General features: G+C 46.0%; 1 protein-coding gene across 5 annotated transcripts in view; it reads right to left on the minus strand.

The window, feature by feature from the left end:
- LOC146353183 (fasciclin-2-like) overlaps nt 1-15072 on the minus strand; it is a 28133-nt gene extending 13061 nt beyond the window's left edge. Inside the window, exons 1-3 of one of the 5 annotated variants that reach the window (XM_084835898.1) lie at nt 12461-12884; nt 7651-7789; nt 3103-3363 (exon numbers count right to left, since the gene is read on the minus strand). In XM_084835898.1, the coding sequence (XP_084692024.1) occupies nt 3103-3363; nt 7651-7750 (361 nt within the window). In that variant the 5' untranslated portion in view covers nt 7751-7789; nt 12461-12884. Of the gene's footprint in view, nt 1-3102; nt 3364-7650; nt 7790-8815; nt 9549-12460; nt 12885-14785 lie in introns of those variants that run through there. The other 4 variants (XM_084835899.1, XM_084835900.1, XM_084835903.1 and 1 more) reach the window with 4 other exon arrangements.
- Nucleotides 15073-19466: the final 4394 nt, after the last annotated feature.

Here is a 19466-nt window from a genome sequence, read left to right on the forward strand (position 1 = left end):
CCAGGGTACGCGTTTGACTACACTCGGCCTTTGCTTCCCTTAGAACCAAGAACTCAAGTACAACATGGTCGCTTTCCCCCAGAGTTCCTGTAACTGCTTCTTTATCCACTAAGTCATCTCTGTTGGTTAGGATCAAGACAAGGATAGCCGATCCTCTAGTTCCTTCCTCTACTTTCTGTAGGAGGAAGTTATCTGCCACACAAGTCAGGAATTTCCTGGAGGGGCTATGTTTTGCAGAATTTGTCTCCCAACAAATATCGGGGAAATTGAAGTCCCCCATTACTACTACATCATGCTTCCTTAAAACATTGGCTATTTGCTTTTCAAAAGTTTCATCCTCGCCTTCTCCTTGGTTGGGTGGCCGGTAGTAGACTCCGACCACCAGGTTCCTTTTATTCTTTGCTCCATTTATTTTGATCCAGATGCTCTCGATGGGGCTACCAAGCCCATCCTCCTGTATTTCTGTGCAGAGATATGTATTTTTCACATACAGTGCAACCCCACCTCCCTTTCTGTTCCTCCTGTTCTTTTTGAACAAGTTATATCCTTCAATTGCTGTATTCCAGTCATGAGAGTCATCCCACCAAGTCTCAGTTATACCTATCAAGTCATAATTTCCCTCCTGTATTAAGAGTTGAAGTTCGTTCTGTTTGTTTCCCATACTCTGGGCATTAGTATATAGACATCGAAGACCATGTGCTTCATAGTCTGGCTTTCTTCCTACATGTGTCTGAAGACTATTATTGGGCGCTATCAGAGCTGTTCTCTTCATTGCAGTGCATGCGCCTATGTCCATTGTTACCCCCAACATTACATCTCCCTTCCCCGTAGGATTCAGTTTAAAGCCCTGCTGATGAAGTTCCTCATGCTGTGGCCAAACACATTCTTCCCATCCTTTGTGAGGTGCAACCCGTCCCTTGCCAACAGCCCATCTTCCAGGAAGTATAGCCCATCCCAGAATCTCCCAGAATGCTCTCTCGTCGGCACCACCTTCGTAGCCGGTCATTCACCCAGAGTATTTTTTGTTCCCTTTCTATCCCTCTTCTAACTACTGGAAGGATGGATGAGAAAACTATCTGGGCCCCAAAGTTCTTGAGTTTCCTTCCCAAAACTTCAAAGTCTGACGTGATCTCTTTGTAGCTCCGCTTGGCAGTATCATTTGTTCCCACATGGATGAGAAGAAAGGGATACCTGTCAGTGGGCTTTATGAGCACAGGCAACCTTTCAGTCACGTCTCTAATCCGTCCTCCCAGGAGACAACATACCTGGTGAGTCCACGGGTCTTCACGACATACTTGGGTCTCGATCCCACGCAGCAAGGAGTCTCCCACTACTACCACTCTTCTTGTTGTTATAGGCCTGGGTTTCATCGCCTCTGTTTGACTGACCTTCAGCCTCTTGCTCACTCTCATGTAGGTTCCCCTGTGATTCTTCCTCTGCAGGCTGTCCTCCAGTCTCATCCGCAAGTACCTGGAATCGGTTCCACAGCTCCACTGCTTCCACTGGTGCAGAGTGGCGTCTAGTTCTTCTTCTCCTAACTGTCACCCTCTTCCACGAAGTATCCTCTACTCCATTTTTCTTCACCTCAGCATTTCCCACTTTTGCCTCATCTTGCTGTTGCTCTTCAAGCTTCTGGTCTTCCCTTTGCTGCTGTAGTTCCCCCATTCTGTCCAAGAATGCTTCGTGTTCTCTTATTCCCTGGAGGGTTGACAGTCGCCGCTCCAGTCCACTTACTTTTTCTTCCAGCAGCGTGATCAACTTGCACTTGTTGCAGGTGTAGGCCATGTTGTTCTCAGGCAAGAAAACAAACCTTGCACAAACCTTGCAGGTCACCACCACTGGAGAGTCCTGTCTTTCCATTGCCTCTTTTCCCTTTTTGTGTCTAGCTTTGTGATTGTTCTAGACTAGCCTGTGCCTGCTCCTCTACTCAGTAGAGGTTAAAAGCAGAGTCCCACTGGTGTGGAAGTGTGTGTTACAAGACAAATAAATGAAAAAAGTTAGTTAAAAAATGGAAAAAAAATGAAAAAAATGAAAAAACGTTACGGGCCTCCCCCTTGACCTCCCCTGCCGAACTCCCCTGGCCAACTCCTGTTTGCTCCTGCTGTTTGCTCACTCTGGTCGCTTGCTCTCTGGGAGCTTGCTTGCTTCTCATAGAGAGAGACTGGTATCAAGCAAGCCGGCACCAGTCAACACGCTAACAATGGCTAGCTGTCTGACTCTGATAAAGCTGTAATCCTCAGGTCAACAGTTACGCTGCTGCCCAATTTCCTCTGTTTGCTTTGCGTTACTATCTGAGGAAATGCGGAGGATTTCTTCCCCCCTGTGGTGGAATGTTGGAACTTCTGAGTCATAGGGAACAGGAATGGATTACCTGCCTGCGATGCTTTGGGCACATCCTAAAATATCGCAAAAGGGTATACATGATGGAGCTGAGGCCTAACCAATTTGGCTTCACTCCAGGGGGGACATGCACACCAACTTGGGGAACTGTTGGTTCAAGGAATGATCTCGATATCCTGTTGATTGGGGCCCCGGATATGCCAGCTCCGTGGGCTGAAGAGATGGGTGAGTTTTCTTTGTGTTTTTATTCTGCATCCATTCTCTATCAATAAACTATCATCTTTTGCACAAGTGGTCTAGCTTCATCTTGGTAATCCAAAGAATCTACTCTGACTGGGACCGGGAAGGACCAGGCCTCCAGATCAACACACTGGTGGTTCAAGGAGCCAATGTCTGATCTCCAGGGCTCCCAGGGCAAGACCGATGAGGTGGCCTGACAATGAGTGGGAGAAGAAGCCACTGAGATGGCCTGCCTCAGAAAGTCACGAAAATGTCTTGGGCAGGCCCTGGGTTTTCCTCCCTCTTCAGCCTCACTGGTATTTTATGCAACAAACCTGTTTGCTGCGAATCCGATACATGTTTGAAGCACTAAACATGCTGAGACACATTTCCAGTGGCCATGATTTACCATTTTGTTATTAGGTAAATGAAGAAAAGGAAATATGGGGGGCCTGATTCCCCACCCTAGAAATTAAATATGGGTTGGTGAGGACTGTATAGCCTCCAGATACCTCCCAGCTCTGAAATTCAGTGAATACTTACGGTAAACATGGATTACTGCCTTGGTCAGGCGTTGTTCAGACTCTCCATAGCTGACCAAGCATAAAGGTTGAAATGTCCATTCAGTCACACTGGTGATGCTCAGAGAAGTCCACCCATTTCCCGTCTCGCTCAGTCCTTGAAGAGATGCCTCCCAATCCATTTTAGTGTAATTAGGACACGAAAAGGTGCAGTTCAGATTCACGGAGCCCCCAAACACCACAGCAGTCTCCTTGGGGTGGATGGTCACATCACAAGGGAGCACTGCAAGAAGAAAGGATAAAAACAGATGAGCAAGCAGCAGGATACGGAGAAGGTTTGGGGCCACCCCAGCTGGAGCACTGCTCAAACAATGTGCTGCGATATGATTTCATCACTTCTCAAAGGGCACATCTACACTACAAACATATATTCACTATATGCTAGTACAGCTGCCAAGGAGTTGTGGGAATGTAGTCTGGTAGTAGGGTGTTAAGAAATCTCTGTTGCCGCCTTTACCTCACCACATTACCTCCCATGGTGCCCTCCAGGAGAGAGAATTACTGTTAAATCAGGTTAGGTCAATGGTGTAGTTATGCTTATAGTAAAATAACAACAACAATAGGGTTAGGTTAGATCGTCATTTGTCATGGTGTATACGTAGGGCTGTGCTTGGGATTCAGCTGTAGCCCTGACCAAACTGGGCTGATTTGGACAGATTCAGAAAATGTCCGAATCAAAGTAGGGTGCCTCCAAAGCAGACCAAATCCAACTCTAAGCACGCTTGAAGATTTGGGATTTGGAGAGACACACACAGTGTCCCGTCCCCCCGCCAAATGGATACATTTCTCCCCTGTCTCCATATAACGAAAATGCCAGGGTGGGGAGACGGAGGAGGTAGAGGAGGGTGTTTAGTTTTGTGACTGGCAGCTCTAGTTTCTAATCACAGTGAATGGTTTTGCCATTCTCTCCAATCCCAGTGCTTTGCGGGAAGGATGCTGACGGAGGGATGTTGCTGTTTGCTAGTTCTCTCTCTCAGGAGCAGGAATGTTAAAAAAAGGTTTGGTAGAATCTGTGGGGCCTGGGAGGGTGTAGCATTGGTTGCTTGCTTGGAAAGAGCTGGATGTTCAAGTCCTTTTGCCTCTGATGGATCCACTATCCATTCCTGTCCTGTTGCACTTGCTGTGACTTTGGTGCCAACTGAGCAGAAAACAAAAAGGTCTTAAACTGTTTTTCATTTACTGCACCTCCCTAGCCCCTGCACCTATCCATCCAAAATTCTGCAGGTTTCTTGCCTAGGGATACTTCTATGACATATGCCATTTTCATACAAATAGCCAAAACCCATGGAAAGGAAGAGAATCACACACATCACCAGCACCCCAAATTTGAACACTTCCACAAAAATGGCTGCACCTATCCTTCTGAATTTGTTCAGGTTTTTTTTAAAAACACACACACTAGAGCCATCTCTATGCTGCATAGCATTTTTATAACAACTGCCCACAAAAACCAGGCGAATATGCACATCCTTTTTTGGAGATCCCCAAACTGTAAAGGCTGCTCTTGTGCACGCACGCACGCCCGCGCGCCCGCACGCACGCACACACTCACACTGAATCTATTCATTTGAAATGTGGCATGCTTGATCCCCTCAACAGGGGCAACTGCCTCTGCAAATTTAATCCAATTTTGCCAAGAAATAGAAAAGTTTATCACAGTACCTTTTCTAAAACAATCAAAAGTTAAAGGCACATAGCACAAAACTCCCTCCATGTGTTTCTTGGCACAGTTGGGCACATGTAATCCCCTCATATGTGACCACTATGTCTGCAAATTCCATCCACATCTAACAAACAGAAAGAGTTTTAGCCATTTATTGATTTTCAATTATAGTTAATGGAGGCATGAAGATTTGGATTTCCAAACTATGATTCGGATTCAGACTCAAGTCAAAGTGGGAAGCCTCCAAATTGGTTGAGGCCAAATTTGGCTGGTTTCTGAATCACTGAATGAGGATCCAAACCAATCCTTTTCTTGCTGCACACTCCTACTAATATATTATTATCTCCAACTCTGAGGGCGCATCTACACAGTAAGGGCTTCTTCACATGGAGCTTTTATCCTGCTATTGAGATTGCTCACTCACAGAAGTTTGTGGGCCCTTTAGATGACATTGTTAACCTCCAGGGCATCTCCTGCACTAAATGACCTTTTTGGGGCTAGATCTACACTTACTGCCTTTTTTCGCTTCCAATGAGGTTTCACCGCCTGCCTTTCACACTACGCAGTACCCGCCTCAAATTGGAACCGGAATTTCCCACGTCCGTGCTCCCGCTTTCAATACCCTAATATCCCGGTATTTTCCCTTAATGTGCTCTGAGTTTCCACCTTCGCTACCGTATCCAGTCGTAGTCCCCTCCCCCGCCTGTCCATATGCGGCAATGTTTGTATTTCCCTCCTGTCCAATCACAGCTCTCGACGACCCCATGTCTTCTTCCGGCTACCGATCGCATAGCTTCCTCAGCAGCCCCCGTTTCCTCAGCAACAAGCAAAGGGCTGGATGTGCACGCGCTTGTCTGATCTCGGAAGCTAAGCAGGGTCGGCCCCGGTCAGTAGTTGGATGCGTGACCACCTGGGAATCAGGCTTCCTGCATTGAGCAGGGGGTTGTTCTATCCCTTCAAATGAGACTAAGTATTACCCCCTCCTATCCCCTGCTCCTGTTTTTTTTGTTTTTGTTTTTAATTAAGGCGTTATCCTCACAGAAGCTTCACAACTTCGAATCTTTGAAGACCATGCCTGAATTGGAAAAAAAAAATTCCAGAGAAGCCTCGATTCTGCAAGGATAACGCCTTAATAAAAAAAAAAAACAGGAGTGGGGGATAGGAGAGGGTAAAACTTAGTCTCTTTTGAAGGGATAGAACAACCCCCTGCTCAATGCCAGAAGCCAGATTCCCAGGCGGTCACCCATCCAACTACTGACTGGGGCCGACCCCGCTTAGTATCTGAGATCAGACAAGCGCACGCAGGAAAACAGCAGGAAAACAGCACAGCACTCGAGTGTGAATCGAGCTCATGCATTCGATGAAGCACTGCAACAGGGAAAATGGGTGAGTGTGAAATAATCACATTTTAATGCGAGAGCATTTAACCCGACAGGACACCAAATTCATAGCGATGGCGGGTGCAATGTGGATCAGCCCTTGTGGATTGGAGATAATAAGGTATCAGATTGCCCTGCTTGTGTTCTGATAGAGTTCCCTCCATGAAAAAGGAGAAGTCACAAGAAGAGGATCTAGACCAATGAAACATATGGAAGACTCAGATAAGGGGGAGAAGGAGTGGGGAAAGAGTGGGGAGGAAGCATGTGTAAAGGAAGTCCGTTATGATCCTGCATTTAAAACGGAAGCAGAAAGCCCAGTTTTAAATACAGGATTTTAGGTTGGTGTAGAGATGCTCTAAGTTCCCATAAAGTAAAATATGAAAGTAATTTATTTATACCACATTCTTCTGCCCACAGGGCACTCAGAGTGGCTTTATAACATAAGAAATACAAAACAGAAAACAGATATTAAAATAGACATTAAAAACACTAGCAAAAATAGACAATCTAAAATATCGAACAAAACCCAGCAGCAGTAAAACTTTGAATATTAAAAGCCTCTCAAAACAGAAACATGTTAAGCTTGGAGCTAAAAAGGCCAGATGGGGGGCATGACAGATCTCCAAGGGAAAGTACTATGCAGATACCTCTATGACATATGCCATTTTCATACAAATTGCCAAAAGACATGGAGCGGAGTAAGGGGAAGAGAATCCCCACCCGACACACACACAAGCTGAACACTTCCACAAAAAAAGCTGCACTTATCCTTCTGACCTGGTGTGTGGTCCATATCTGGTGGCTGTCAGGTGTGTGTATGCCGTTTGCCAGGGCCAGCCCAAGACACTTCGCTGCCTGAGGTGAAAGACAAGTTGGCACCCTCTTCCTTATATAAAACCAACAAGGGTGGCAATTGAACCTTACTTGAACACTGGTGTTAGGACAGCATCCTCTACTTCTGTCTATTGCATAAGGACAACTGAACAACAATACCACTTTTTATGGGTTACGCATGAGCTGACAGCTCTCAGACATTATGTGAAGGGTTGTTGCTGAGTGGTGAGAGAGAGAGGATGGTGAGGGTGGTGCCCCCAGAAGTGTCTCTACATTAAGCAAAAAACCTGCATCCTTACCAGGGCTTTCTGCTTTCAGTTTGTTTGCAGGATTGGGATGGATGCCTTTACATGGCAGACACGTGGTTTGAACTGAGGGAGTGCCTTCCTCCCTCCCTTGCATGTGTGCAAAGGAGAGAGGGGGAGCCTTGTTTTTGTTGCTTAACTTGTGCTGTACTGTTTTCTTGCAGCCCCCAGGAAAGCTATGACTTATTTCTGAGTAGACACAAGATTGTGCTGTAAATTTGCAATCTTAGGCACACCTACTTGGGATCAAGCCCCATCGAACTTAGTGGGACTTACTTCTGAGTAGATATAAGATTGCGCTATAACTCTGCAACCCTCGACACACTTACTTGGGAGTAAGCTCCATTGAACTTCATGGGGTGCTTTGAATCCACAGAAGATGCTGATTCTGAGCTTGGTGGGGTGGGGATCAGATCTCTCTCCCCTCATGGCATGTAGGTATTTTACCCTCTTCTCCCTCCAATTGGCCTGTGATCAAGAAATGTGCTCAAGCATTTACATGGCAGACATGTGGTTTGAACTGAGAAAAGTCCTTCCTCGGCAAGTTCATAGCGCCATGCCGGCACTACACGCTGCCAATATGGTGCCATTAACTTTTATTACTAGCTTATCACTGATCTTTTTGAAAGTAGGATAGAGGTGGAAATGTGTGGGAGACAGCATCAACATCATGAAAAGGATCTGCAAACTTCCATGAGTGACCAATCACGAGCATGCAATAAATTGCTCATGTAGAGACATCCCAGGGCAAGACTATGGGGAGAGGTCCAAGGCCTCAGTAGGAAAAATGAGCAGGAGGGCCAGCTTACCACTTCTTGAAGAAAGTGAGGTAAATACACATTACCATCTAAAGAGGAGATCCATACCCCCACATATGCCCGATCAAGTCCAGAGTCTAAAATAACTGCACCACTGGATGGTGATACCTTACTGTATCTCCTTAGAGCAGGGGTTGGGTGCATGAGGCAACCTAATTTCAAAAGCTCTCTAAAAGGAATCAGGATTTCTGACAAGAGCAACTTATCCCTCCCTGGTAGCTTGCTGGGTAGAGAGAAGGAGGGGGAGACTGAGGCCACCTTCACACCTTGGTTTTTTAGTGCGATTGTTCTTCTTTAATCACTGGTTTTCGCAGGAGCTTTAAATGACACCGCTGCTCTCCTGCTGCTATCTCACAACTTCCCCTCCCTCTTCCCGTGTTATCTGAGAACAGGGAAACCCCGGCATTTTCTGTGCTTAGAATTGAAATCGCCATTTCTTCCCTGTGTATTTCCCCTTTAGCGCTTGGTCCCACTTTGTGTGGGCGTGTGCTAGGGGGTGTTGCTGGGCGGTGTTGAATAACATTGTCATGACAACAAATTGGGGGGGCAGGTAACTGATTGGGCTTCCAGGGACCGTTTCTGCCTCTCTCCCATTCTACTACAGGCGCTTGAACTGTAAAGTTGTTAACCATCCCAAATGCTTGTCCGAGATCCCCCTGAAGACAGCAATGCTTACTTCTGAGTAAACTCATAGGCTGTACTTGTTTTTTAAAGGGCACAGAGATATCTTCTGAAGGACCCGCAAATGCCTTCTCTTTCTCCACAGTCCTTAGGCTTTACTGCTACAATCCTCAAACTATTTAGAGGCCAGTGTCAGTTCTAACTGCAAGAGGAAGAAAATCCACATTAAAAGATGGAGTTTTGCTTGACTGACTTGTAGATCCTATTGTGAAGTGGAACTCAGGCTATGACTTCATAAATACTCCTGACCCTTTCCTTTCCTGGGAGTAAGTGCCCTTGAAATCTGTGTGGCTTGCTTCTGAGTAGGCATGCATAGGAGTGCATTGTAAGTCTACTTAGAGTAGCAGTCCTAAGGCCTCCCATCCCCTTCAATGCATTTACTTGGAACCTCCCCCTCCCATCGACTTCACTGACTGCTTCTTCTCCCTTTTGCTCACCAGATTGATGGGCTTTTTTCCTCCCAGGGTGGATGGGGGAGTCTCCCTTCTCAGCCATGCAGGAGAAGGGCTTGACAGTTAGGATTCCAGTGGGTATTAAAAGTGCCTTTCTCCTCCCCTGAATAAATTCATCATGCAGAGCTTGGAATGGTCATTTTTAATGGTTTCTTTTGGTGGTGGTGGGGTTGTTTTAGATAAGGCAGTAATGCTGAGGTGGTTTTCCGTAGTACCCTCTCCCTTGCCACAAAGTAGGAGGAAGGAGGGGGCAGGGGACCAGCTCCCAATGCCAACTATCCCAGTCACTAAAAGGGCTTCCGACTACCCTCCTGCTGGGGAGGAGTAGAGGGACGGGCGGAGCCATCAGTCATGTTACAGGAACCAGTGATCAGGGGAGGGGAGGGGGCATGGGGCCAGCAGCCCCCTCCTGTCCTGATTGTTCCGTGCAGCTCCGCCCAGCCATGAAAAGGTATGGAGGGATGCACTATGGGAGCTGCCTGTATACAGGGCCAGTCTAAATCCCAGAAAGGATCCGAAATCAAAAGAACTGGTTTGAAGTGGGATAAAATGCCAGGTGTGAAGAGAGGCTGAGAGAATGTGATCAGAATGGCAGAGAGAGAGAAAGAGAGAGAGAGAAGTGAAGGCCCTGTCCACTTTGGCTCTGGCCTCACCCACCACCAGCCTGTGCCCTGCCCTCAACCAGATTACCTACAAGGGAAAATGATCCTCCCCTGCCCCTGGCCATCATTTTATTCATGTCAAAGCACTGATCCCAAACTGTTTTCCCTGGTGTACACCACAGAAATGTGATCCTCCCATTTCCCATTCCTGCCCGGTAGGATCCTCTTGTAGGGGCATGGAAACTTACAGTATTTTGGGCTGCCATTCTATAGCCACTTAGCTGGGATTAAGTCCCACTGAAGTCAATGGGATTTACTTCTGAGTAGACACGTATAGGATTGCACTGTCAAAATATTTGAATATTTAGTGTTTAAGACTGCAACCCTATATCCACTTACCTGTGAGCAAGCCTCACTGGACTCAATAGGACTTACTTTTGAGTAAAAAATGGATAGGATTGCTGCGCAATGTTGTTTTAGCTTTTATACCTGAGGGTCATTTTAGTTGTGTTGGTGATTAAGCTTGTATATTAAGCTGGTGATTAAGCTTATATATTAATCATAAAATGATTAAGCTTAATCATCTATATTGTTGATTAGTGGGGGTGTATTTGTATTTTTGTGTTGATCCTGTAATTATGTTTTGTACAGCACCTAGAGAATTTTACTTATGAGATGTTTAATCAGTATAATAAAGAAATAAATCAACACCCGCAGCCCACTCTCCTAAGTAGGGATGTACGAAAGTCACCTACCTTTTCGAAGGGTGACATTCGCGGTGGGGGGGAGGAGCTCCGTCCCTCCCCCTGAAATTCTCCCCAGTCGGCTCCGCTCCGCAGCGACTCCACGGAGCCGCCGGCCGGGGCAGCCCACAGCCAGACATCTGGCCGCTGGGCGGCCTGCACAGGGATGCAAATGGCAGCCGCCGTAGCCGCCGCCATTTGCATCCCTGTATTTTGCCATGATAGGCTACGTAAATATTTGCGTAGCCTATCATGGCAAAAAAAAGGGAACGCAAATGGCGGCCGCCGTAGCCGCCACCATTTGCGTTCCCCCTTTTTTTTCCATGATAGGCTATGTAAATACGTAGCCTATCATGGCCTCCACAGGGACACAAATGGCATCCCTGTGTTAGCCGTGATAGGCTACTTAAGTATTTACGTAGCCTATCATGGCTATAATGAAGAAGCGAATGGTGGCCGCAGACGCGGCCGCCATTCTCAAAGCAGCGTGAACGGCAGCAGGTAAGTGCTCCGTTTCGCGCGCCTTTTGCGGGGGGGCGGCAGGGGGGGCATTGTTCTGCCATGGATTTCGGGGGGCCGAATGCACTGGCATTCGGCCTCACTGAGATCCGTGGCGGAATTCTCTGACATCCCTGCTCCGAAGCATAGCCAGTGTCAGCAGTGGGCATTTGTTGGGGCTTGAAAATAGCAGAGGGGCCCCTTATGGATTCCAGCCATCTTCCCTGTTAATGTGCACACATGGGGTATGACCAAATCATTCCATTTTTAAGGTTGCAATCCTATACATGTTTAGATTGAAAGGAGTCCTACAACTCCCAGCATTCTCCAGCCAAACGCTGGGAGTTGTGGGACTTTGTTCTGTCTAAACATATATAGGATTGCAACCTAAATAAGCATCCAGCTTAAAAAGGAACTAGATGTCATAAAAGAGGCAATCAAATGCCATTAAAAGTGGAAAGGAACAGAAGAGAGTTTGCCTGGTGCCTGGTGCTAGGCGAAAAAGCCTATGGAAGGATTGCTGCAATTTGGGCCCCATGACTGAGAAGGCTCTCTCTCCATCCCAGACTAGCCTTCAGTGGTGGGGGACTGGAAAAGGATGCACCCAGATATTTTTTTCCAATGGAGATCTTAGTTTCTGGGCATGTTTGTGTGATTTAAGTGCTGGCATAATGTGCTGACGGCAGTCAGTCCCAGCTAACAGCCTGGCCACCACATTTCGAACCAGCTGTAGTTTCCAGATGCTTCAAGGGCAGCCCTGTGTATGACACATTACAGTAATGTAGCCTGGGCATTTGTAGGACATGGATAATTGGGCCTAGTCATCTCTTTCCACGACGGGCCACAGTTGCCAAGGACAAATCCTATAAAGTTTCCACAAACTGAGTTTTGAAAGCCTCTTTCAAACCATGTTTTTAAAAGACCCACCTCAAAGTTTCACATTCTGGTGTACCAGCCAATGTCAAATCACTGTTTGTCAATTGAGATATCACAACAAACCACAGATGTGCTTTGTAGTCAGCTGGTATCATGGCTGAACTGAGCCACTGAGAAGCCCTGTTCGGATGTCAAATAACCCATGATGGGTCAATAAGCTACACATAATAGTTTCCCAAGCACATCTTTACACTTCTTGTATGCTTCCCTGTATGCAAGTGAAAGCATCATCAGTGAAGTTCACACAAACTCAGACTTGCCACATGGCATTCCATGCCCCAGTTTTTTATTCGGGGCTCTTAGATTAAGCCCACTTCCAGATCCTGCCTGCCATGCTGACCACAAATTAGACAGTTTGCAGCCCACCCGCCCGTCAGTGGATTACAAATCTTGAATATTTAGGACTCACCTACAGCCAACCAGAAGCTGAGGACAACCATGTTCAGTAGCAGGACAGTCGGCATCTTAGAGTGCGGCATAAATAGAGGATCACTTAGGAAGACTGAAGATTTTCCAGCTAGCTGTGTCAAGCAAGTGCAGTACAGAGCAGCTGCTAACTCTGTCTAAAAGTGGTTCAGGAAACATGCATTTCCTTTACTCCACCCTTCTTCTGACTCATCTATGTTCTTATTGCCTTAGCCTTCATCAACCTTACTCAGAATTCCCTCACCCTGCTCCCAAAAACAATTGTGGGACAGTAAAACACTTAAAGCTCTGAGGAGCATATAATAGAGCTGGCCAGTCCAAATACTGAGTTAGTTCCCATAAGCTTTAAAAATTGCACAAGAGAAGAGAGAATTCTACCAGGTGCAGTTTCTCTTGTTACTTCATTAAGTGTTAGGCAAAGCCATGCCTGGTGAAATTCTCCATTCTTTCTATGCAACTCTTAAAAGCACAGCAACTCTTAAAACCGACTCTTGTGTATATGCAGAATGCATTTCCCTCACCTCTGTACACATATTTCTAATTTAAGAGAATTACCACAGTTCACCATGGTGACAAGGTGATTGCAAAAAGAAAAGAACTCCAAACATTTCTGTGTGATTGAAACACTTAATTGCAGCCAAGACCTATGCAAGCAGAAGCCGACTTAGATAGTTCCCACACTGCCACCACATATGCTCCCATCGCAACGTAGAACTCCAATCAGATGGAAGTGGTTTTGCCATGGCAATGTCTGTGTCGGGCCAGAGAGGCAGGACTTCCCGTTCAAAGGTCACAAATGCTAGGTAGCCGTGATCCCTTGCCCCTCTCTTTGTAGCACAGGTGTAAAAAAACACTACAGAACTGTTATTTTTTTATGGGAGCAATCCTATGGCTGCTAGACAGCAGCTAGACAGCCATAGAATATCTGGTTTTCCGGGAACCAACCTCAGAGCCCGTGCTCCAAGGTTGGATCCCAGAGAACCAACCTCCCCCCACTTCCGCACCGCCTGCAACAGCCCTGTGCTCTGCGCTCACAAGAGGAGCGCGGAACTGACAAAATGGGGCGTTCCTGGAGGGCATTCTGGGGTGGGGAGGGCAGAAATGCCTATCTAGCCGAAAATGTAGGGCAGGAGAAGCACAGAGGGCACAATCCCCTCCATGCTTCTCCTGCCCTGCATTGAATAGGCGGTCGCCTCCGAGTTCAGAGGCGGCCACCTATCTGAATAGGATTGCACACTAAATCACCCACATTTTAACCAAATAATCAGTTAGTTACATTTATATAAACTTGCGTATTATCAAAATCTTCACATTGCTGCCTTTTTGGAGATACTGAAGGAAGTGTATAAACCTACAGTATATTAAACCAAAGCTGCCATTGAGCTGTCTTTTTTTTTTGGAGCCAAAATATTTTTTTAAAAATAAACTAGCTACTCTTAAAATTCACGTACTTAGAACTTGTCCCCAGGTCTTTTGATTAAAGTACCTACAAAAACTTGCAGACTTACTTCCTGGAAAACAGGAAAAAAAAATGCTTCTTAGAAATTAGAAAATAACCACTAGTTCTTTTCTAAGTTATTTTCTAACTAGGTTGCCAGTTTTTATTCTGGCTCTGCTCCCATGCCTTTAAAGGCATTCTGACACAAAACAAATTGAGGTGGTGAAGATTTTTTTGACAGTTAGTGATGACGTGAAGGGACCAGCTTCACCTTTTTAAATGTGTGCGCGCCAGGAGGCTGTTAAAACGAGCTGCATTCAGCTAGAAGGTCACAAATTTACAAATGTCTGTTCTCATGAGAACTAGGAAGGCTGCTGTTTTTCATATCAAAAGGTGACATTCTCAGGTTTCAGATTCTGGAAATCATTGTGTTCCTTGGCGCATAGAGATAGGGAAAAGCCATTTACTAGAAGGGCAAGTCAAGTGACAGTTTTAGCCTGTTGTTGTAAATGACCCAGAAGCTTTTGGGGAACTCAGATCAAACCTTCTTCCACAGATCTTGTCTTACAGCCATTTTCACACTTGGAAACATAACAAAAGTTGGACATGAATTAGCAAAACAAGGAAACCATCATTTTCCTCCAAACAAGGACTGAGGAAATCTCTCTGAACTAATGGTTAATACTTTGGCTCTGAAACTGTTTCTGTTCAAAGGAAAAGAATTCAGGGAAACATCAGAGATAACAGTCCGTTCTGGACCTTTGAACAGCAGCAATATGCTCCTGGCATTGAGGACGTTACATCACCAGCATTTGAACTGAACACATAAGCCATGAGAAAGCAGCATCTTAGCACGGAATTCTGCATTACCTCAGCAAACAAGGGGGAGTCTACATGGAAGCGGAATGAAAAGTGCTTATGGTATTATCCAGAATTCATTAAATTGCTTTTGGTCTGTCCCAGCAGGCACATGAAGCAAAAAATGCAGAGTAAACGCTATCTTAAAATCTGCTTTTTAATCTGCCTTCCTTTGCGGTTGGATGAGTGGAGTCCTGCTAGTAGAAGATAAGCTTGTTCCCTCTCCTCTCTATGCTCCACTGCTCAGGGACGTTTAATGGAAGGCAGGAGTAATATCGGATAGTTTCCCCTACACCTCTCCCCCTTGCAGCCACCGACTGTGAACCAGCGATATTGAAGCCTGGGGACCGACCAATATTCAGGCAGACAGGAGGTGCCTAGGTCCTGCACGGAGGAAAAGAGCTGGGATTGCCTCTCTCTGCTAGCGTTCTGGAGCTGGCAGCAGCGGCAGTCGGGTTCCCCAACCCGAACTAAGCCCCCCCCCCCATAAACACACAGGAGAGATACCTTGACAGAATATGGTTGATTGCACTGGCAGAGAAATTAACCAGCTGTTTTCATGTGGCTAGAGGAGAAACAAAGGACAATAACTCTGTAGCAACTTGGTACCCATTCTCAATGGTTTTCCTAGAACTGAATGTTGAAGATGGACCTCCAACTAGTCAGTTGGATTTTTGGCATAGTAGATTCTAATCTGGCATAGAAACAGACCAATTAATAATAGATACAATATTTTAATTGTATTATTTACAGGTGTATTGACAATGTATGTGTGTGACTGTATTTGACATATTGTTATAATTATTTATTAGTTTTGGGGTTTGGGAGGGAGGGATTGATGTACTCGTTATTGTTGGAAAAAGCAAATAAAACATTCAAAAACACACATGCATACAGGACAATCACACACACAAGGGACTATTCTGAAGAGGGGACATGAATGAATCAGTGGCTGCTATCTCTGAATGGAAAAAAGCAAATTGCTGCGTCACTCTGAAGGGGCGACCCAGCATGATTCCGTGATTGGGGAGGTTTGTTCCCAGCCCTGTCCATGCTCCCTTGCTGTACTGGCTGCCCTCTCTCCTTCCCTTCTGGGTATTCCTTAGCTGTAGGTGCATTGCGCCACCGTAAAGTTGTAGGTGTATCGCAGTAACACAACTGTGAAATACTGTGGCTGCAGGCTCCTGCTACTGGCCGCCCTTTCTCCTTCAGCTCTGTGTATTCTTTATTGTGCACTGCCTATAAATGAGCTACTCCACTATTGCGAATGAAACAGCACTACTGCTATTATGTAAGGGAAAAGGAGGCTACTTATTGTGGAAGCAGCCCTACTGTGAATGGGGAAAAAGAGGGAATGGGGGAGGGGCAGCCCCACCCCTTGACCACATCACTTGCTGGTCACAGAGACGCACCCAGGATTTAATGTTGGGGGACGGGGCACACTGCAGAATTGTGCAAGAGTCACATTTAAGGGGAAAAGTTGCACTAAAAGGACTTTCAGAAAATGCTCATTTTGGGGACGGATGCTACAGGATGGTGGCGGATTGGCGACAGTGTCATCTGTTGCAAACAACCCCAAAGCAGATAGGTCTACCGCCACATTAAATCTGCTGTGTAGATTGGCCCCAGAGGTTCCCAAATGTGCAATTGCCAAGGTAACTTGAATGGCAGACTGGGGGTGGGGGAAAGCAACACTTTTGTTGAGAATTGGTGGGCAGAAGGAGGACCCACATAACACTTCCCACACCCTCCACGTCTTCCTTGAAGATGCTGCATCCTCAGGCCACTTTTAGCGGGAACGAATCTCAGGTCAGAGAAAACGGTTAAAAACTAGCAGGACAACTATGTGTGTGTGCGATAGAACTGGCAGTCAGGGAATGGTCAAACACCCCTCTCCCATCTCCTAATTCTCCCTTGCAAATTCCCCGCTCCAGAGCCCTTGCAGTATAGGGCCAACACACAGTTTGAAACGCCCTGGGAAGCGTAGCTGATGCCAGCACTGATAACGACTCATTTCCACATCCAGGTCAGGCTCCCTGTTCTATGCCTTTCCCAACCACATGCCACCGCATTTTAAGAACATTTTAAGGGCTGCTGAAATGGCACATTCTCTCTTCTCAGATAGACTTTTCCTACTCAGACGCTCTTGTGCAAAACAAAAAACAAAGCTGTCCAGTGTTCTCAGTTTTCTCTTCCCACACCAGCAGCATTGGCTGAATGTGCTGTACTGTGTTAGGCGGTAAGCACCGGGCCAATAAGAACCTGCGATAAATGCCATGCCAGCTGGTCTGCTACCCTTACTATGCCTCTGAGCAAGCCGCTGTCTGGCTTTTTCATCTTGAAAACATGCTTAATTATGCCAAATATTAACAAAGCTGTTTTTTTAGCTTGTTAGTACATTATAAGAACTTTGGTAGGCGTTTGGTGCTCCGATCAGGGTTGTGCGCAGGACAGGCGCTGCTGCATCTCTTGCCCTGACCTACTTACGCTACCAGCTGCTGCTTTCAGAATTATTTCCCTCCAGATATGTTGTATTCATGGTCCTGAACTTTACAAACTGGTAATACAATAGAGCAAAGGTGCCTACAGCTGTCCTCCTTCTCCAGAGATCAAACTTATTTTGCAGCCCTTCCATTCAGCGTGCGAATGTACTAGCAGCAAAAGAACACCTGGTGTTCAAAACCACCAATGATAGCAGCAAAGCCTTGGTACTCCTTTCATGAGGTGGTTCCTGTTTTGTGCTTGGTACTTTCATTGCTGATGAAGCCAAAGTGTACAAATGCCCTAACTTCCTCCATCATTGAACTGACTAAATAAGTGCAGTCATGGCCATGGAAAACCTCCCATCAACAATGCAATGTCTGTTTTCCTCCCTTTATTTATGCTAAACGTCTAACCCAGAGGAAGCACTCTGTTATTTGAAAGCCAGCTTCCAGCATTTTAAACAATTGCCGGTACAAATAAAGGAGTTCCATACATTTCATGCATTTCTTGTTTGTGTTAAGAGATGAGGGACCAGTATGAAAACATCTAAGAGCCTCCTGTTATGATTGCTATCCTTAACCCTTCCTCCATGGAGCTTAGATGAACGTACCTGGGTCTATCCGTTTCATGTCACAACAGCCCTGCAAAGTAGGGTCAGTTGAGAGAGGGTGACTCAGCAAAGAGATTCATATGCGGTCTCCCAGGTTCAACTTCAGTGCTTCCTAGTCTCCCCCCAAACTGGTGCCAACCATGCAGCCTGGGAGTGACACACGCACCGTCCCCTTTACACAGCATTTTTGGCAGGGCATGAAAAGGACTTGCATGAATTCATGGCCGAAAGAGGGAAGTGTGACTGGAGTTGCCACACCTTCCTGGCGACAAGAGGCTAAGCAAAGGGCATTGGTTTGCAGCAGCAGCCAGGAAGACACTGCAGAAAACCAGCTGCATGGTATTATTGCAGACTTGGGGAAGCTCAGTCTATGTGAGGGCTTGGACCATAAACTTTGAGCAAATTCCACTACAACATCTTTTTCTTTTTGGGAAAAACACATTATGTGCTGGAATACAACATTCACAGGGATGTTGCAGGGAAGACTATCTGATATTTTCAGAGGCAAACAGGCCCTAGCCTACTTTACAAACAAATTATCTGAACAAAAATTAAAGTCGTCTTGTATTTGTTGCTGCTTATGTGTTTGATATATATCTGAGACTCAGTCCAGACAAGGTGGAGGTACTGTTAGTGGGTGGTTCAAGTGCCTGGCTACGGGATGTTCCACCCATTCTGGAGGGGTTTGCACTCCCCATAACGGATCAGGTTCATAGTTCGGGGATGCTCTTGGATCCAGCAGTATCACCAGGGGCACAGATGGACTTGGTGGCACAGAACACCTTTTATCAGCTTAGGCTGATATACCAGCTACATCCTCATCTTGACAGAAATAGCCTAGTTACAGTTATCCACGCTCTGGTAATCTTGTTTGGATTACTGAAATGCGTTATACATGGAGCTGCCTTTGAAAACAGTCTAGAAACTTCAGCTGGTCCAATAAAGGGCAGCAAGATCGTTAATGGAGACTGGACAACGTGATCATATTATGCCGGTACTTTTCCATCTGCACTCACTGCCAGTCCATTTCTGGGCCCGATTCAAAGCGCTGGTATTAACATTCAAAGACCTAAATGGCTTGGGGCTTGGTTACCTAAAGGAATGTCTCCTCCCATATAGACCTGCCCAGACTATAAGATCACCTTCAGAGGTCCTTCTCTGGGAGCCCCCCCCAAAGGAAGTGAGGCAGGTTGCTACTAAGACAAACTTCTCTTTTGTGGCACCCCAACTGCAGAAAGGGCCCCCCAGAGAGGCTCACCAGGCCTCACATTGTGGTCTTGCATTTGGCATCCGGTGAAGACTTTATTCTCCCAGGCATGTTAAGTCTTTCAGTTTGTTTTACACCTGTTACTGTATTTTAAATCTTTGCACTGCTGCTAGGTTTTATTTTGGTTTTTATTTTTATTTTGGTTTTACTGTTGTTTTAAACTTTTATATTATATTTTATTGTGCTGTTTTAGTTTTAATTCCTGTGAACAGCCCAGAGAGCTTCAACTATCGGAAAGTATCAAAATGTAATAAATATTGTATTCAAGTTAAGCACCTCAAATGCAAGGATATTTGGGGTGGGGGCATGGATGAAGGGGACAGGGGTTCCAC

This window comes from Heloderma suspectum, chromosome 2 (assembly GCF_057233095.1).
Source record: "Heloderma suspectum isolate Gila_16-S chromosome 2, 16-S_ref, whole genome shotgun sequence".
NCBI lineage: Eukaryota > Metazoa > Chordata > Lepidosauria > Squamata > Helodermatidae > Heloderma > Heloderma suspectum.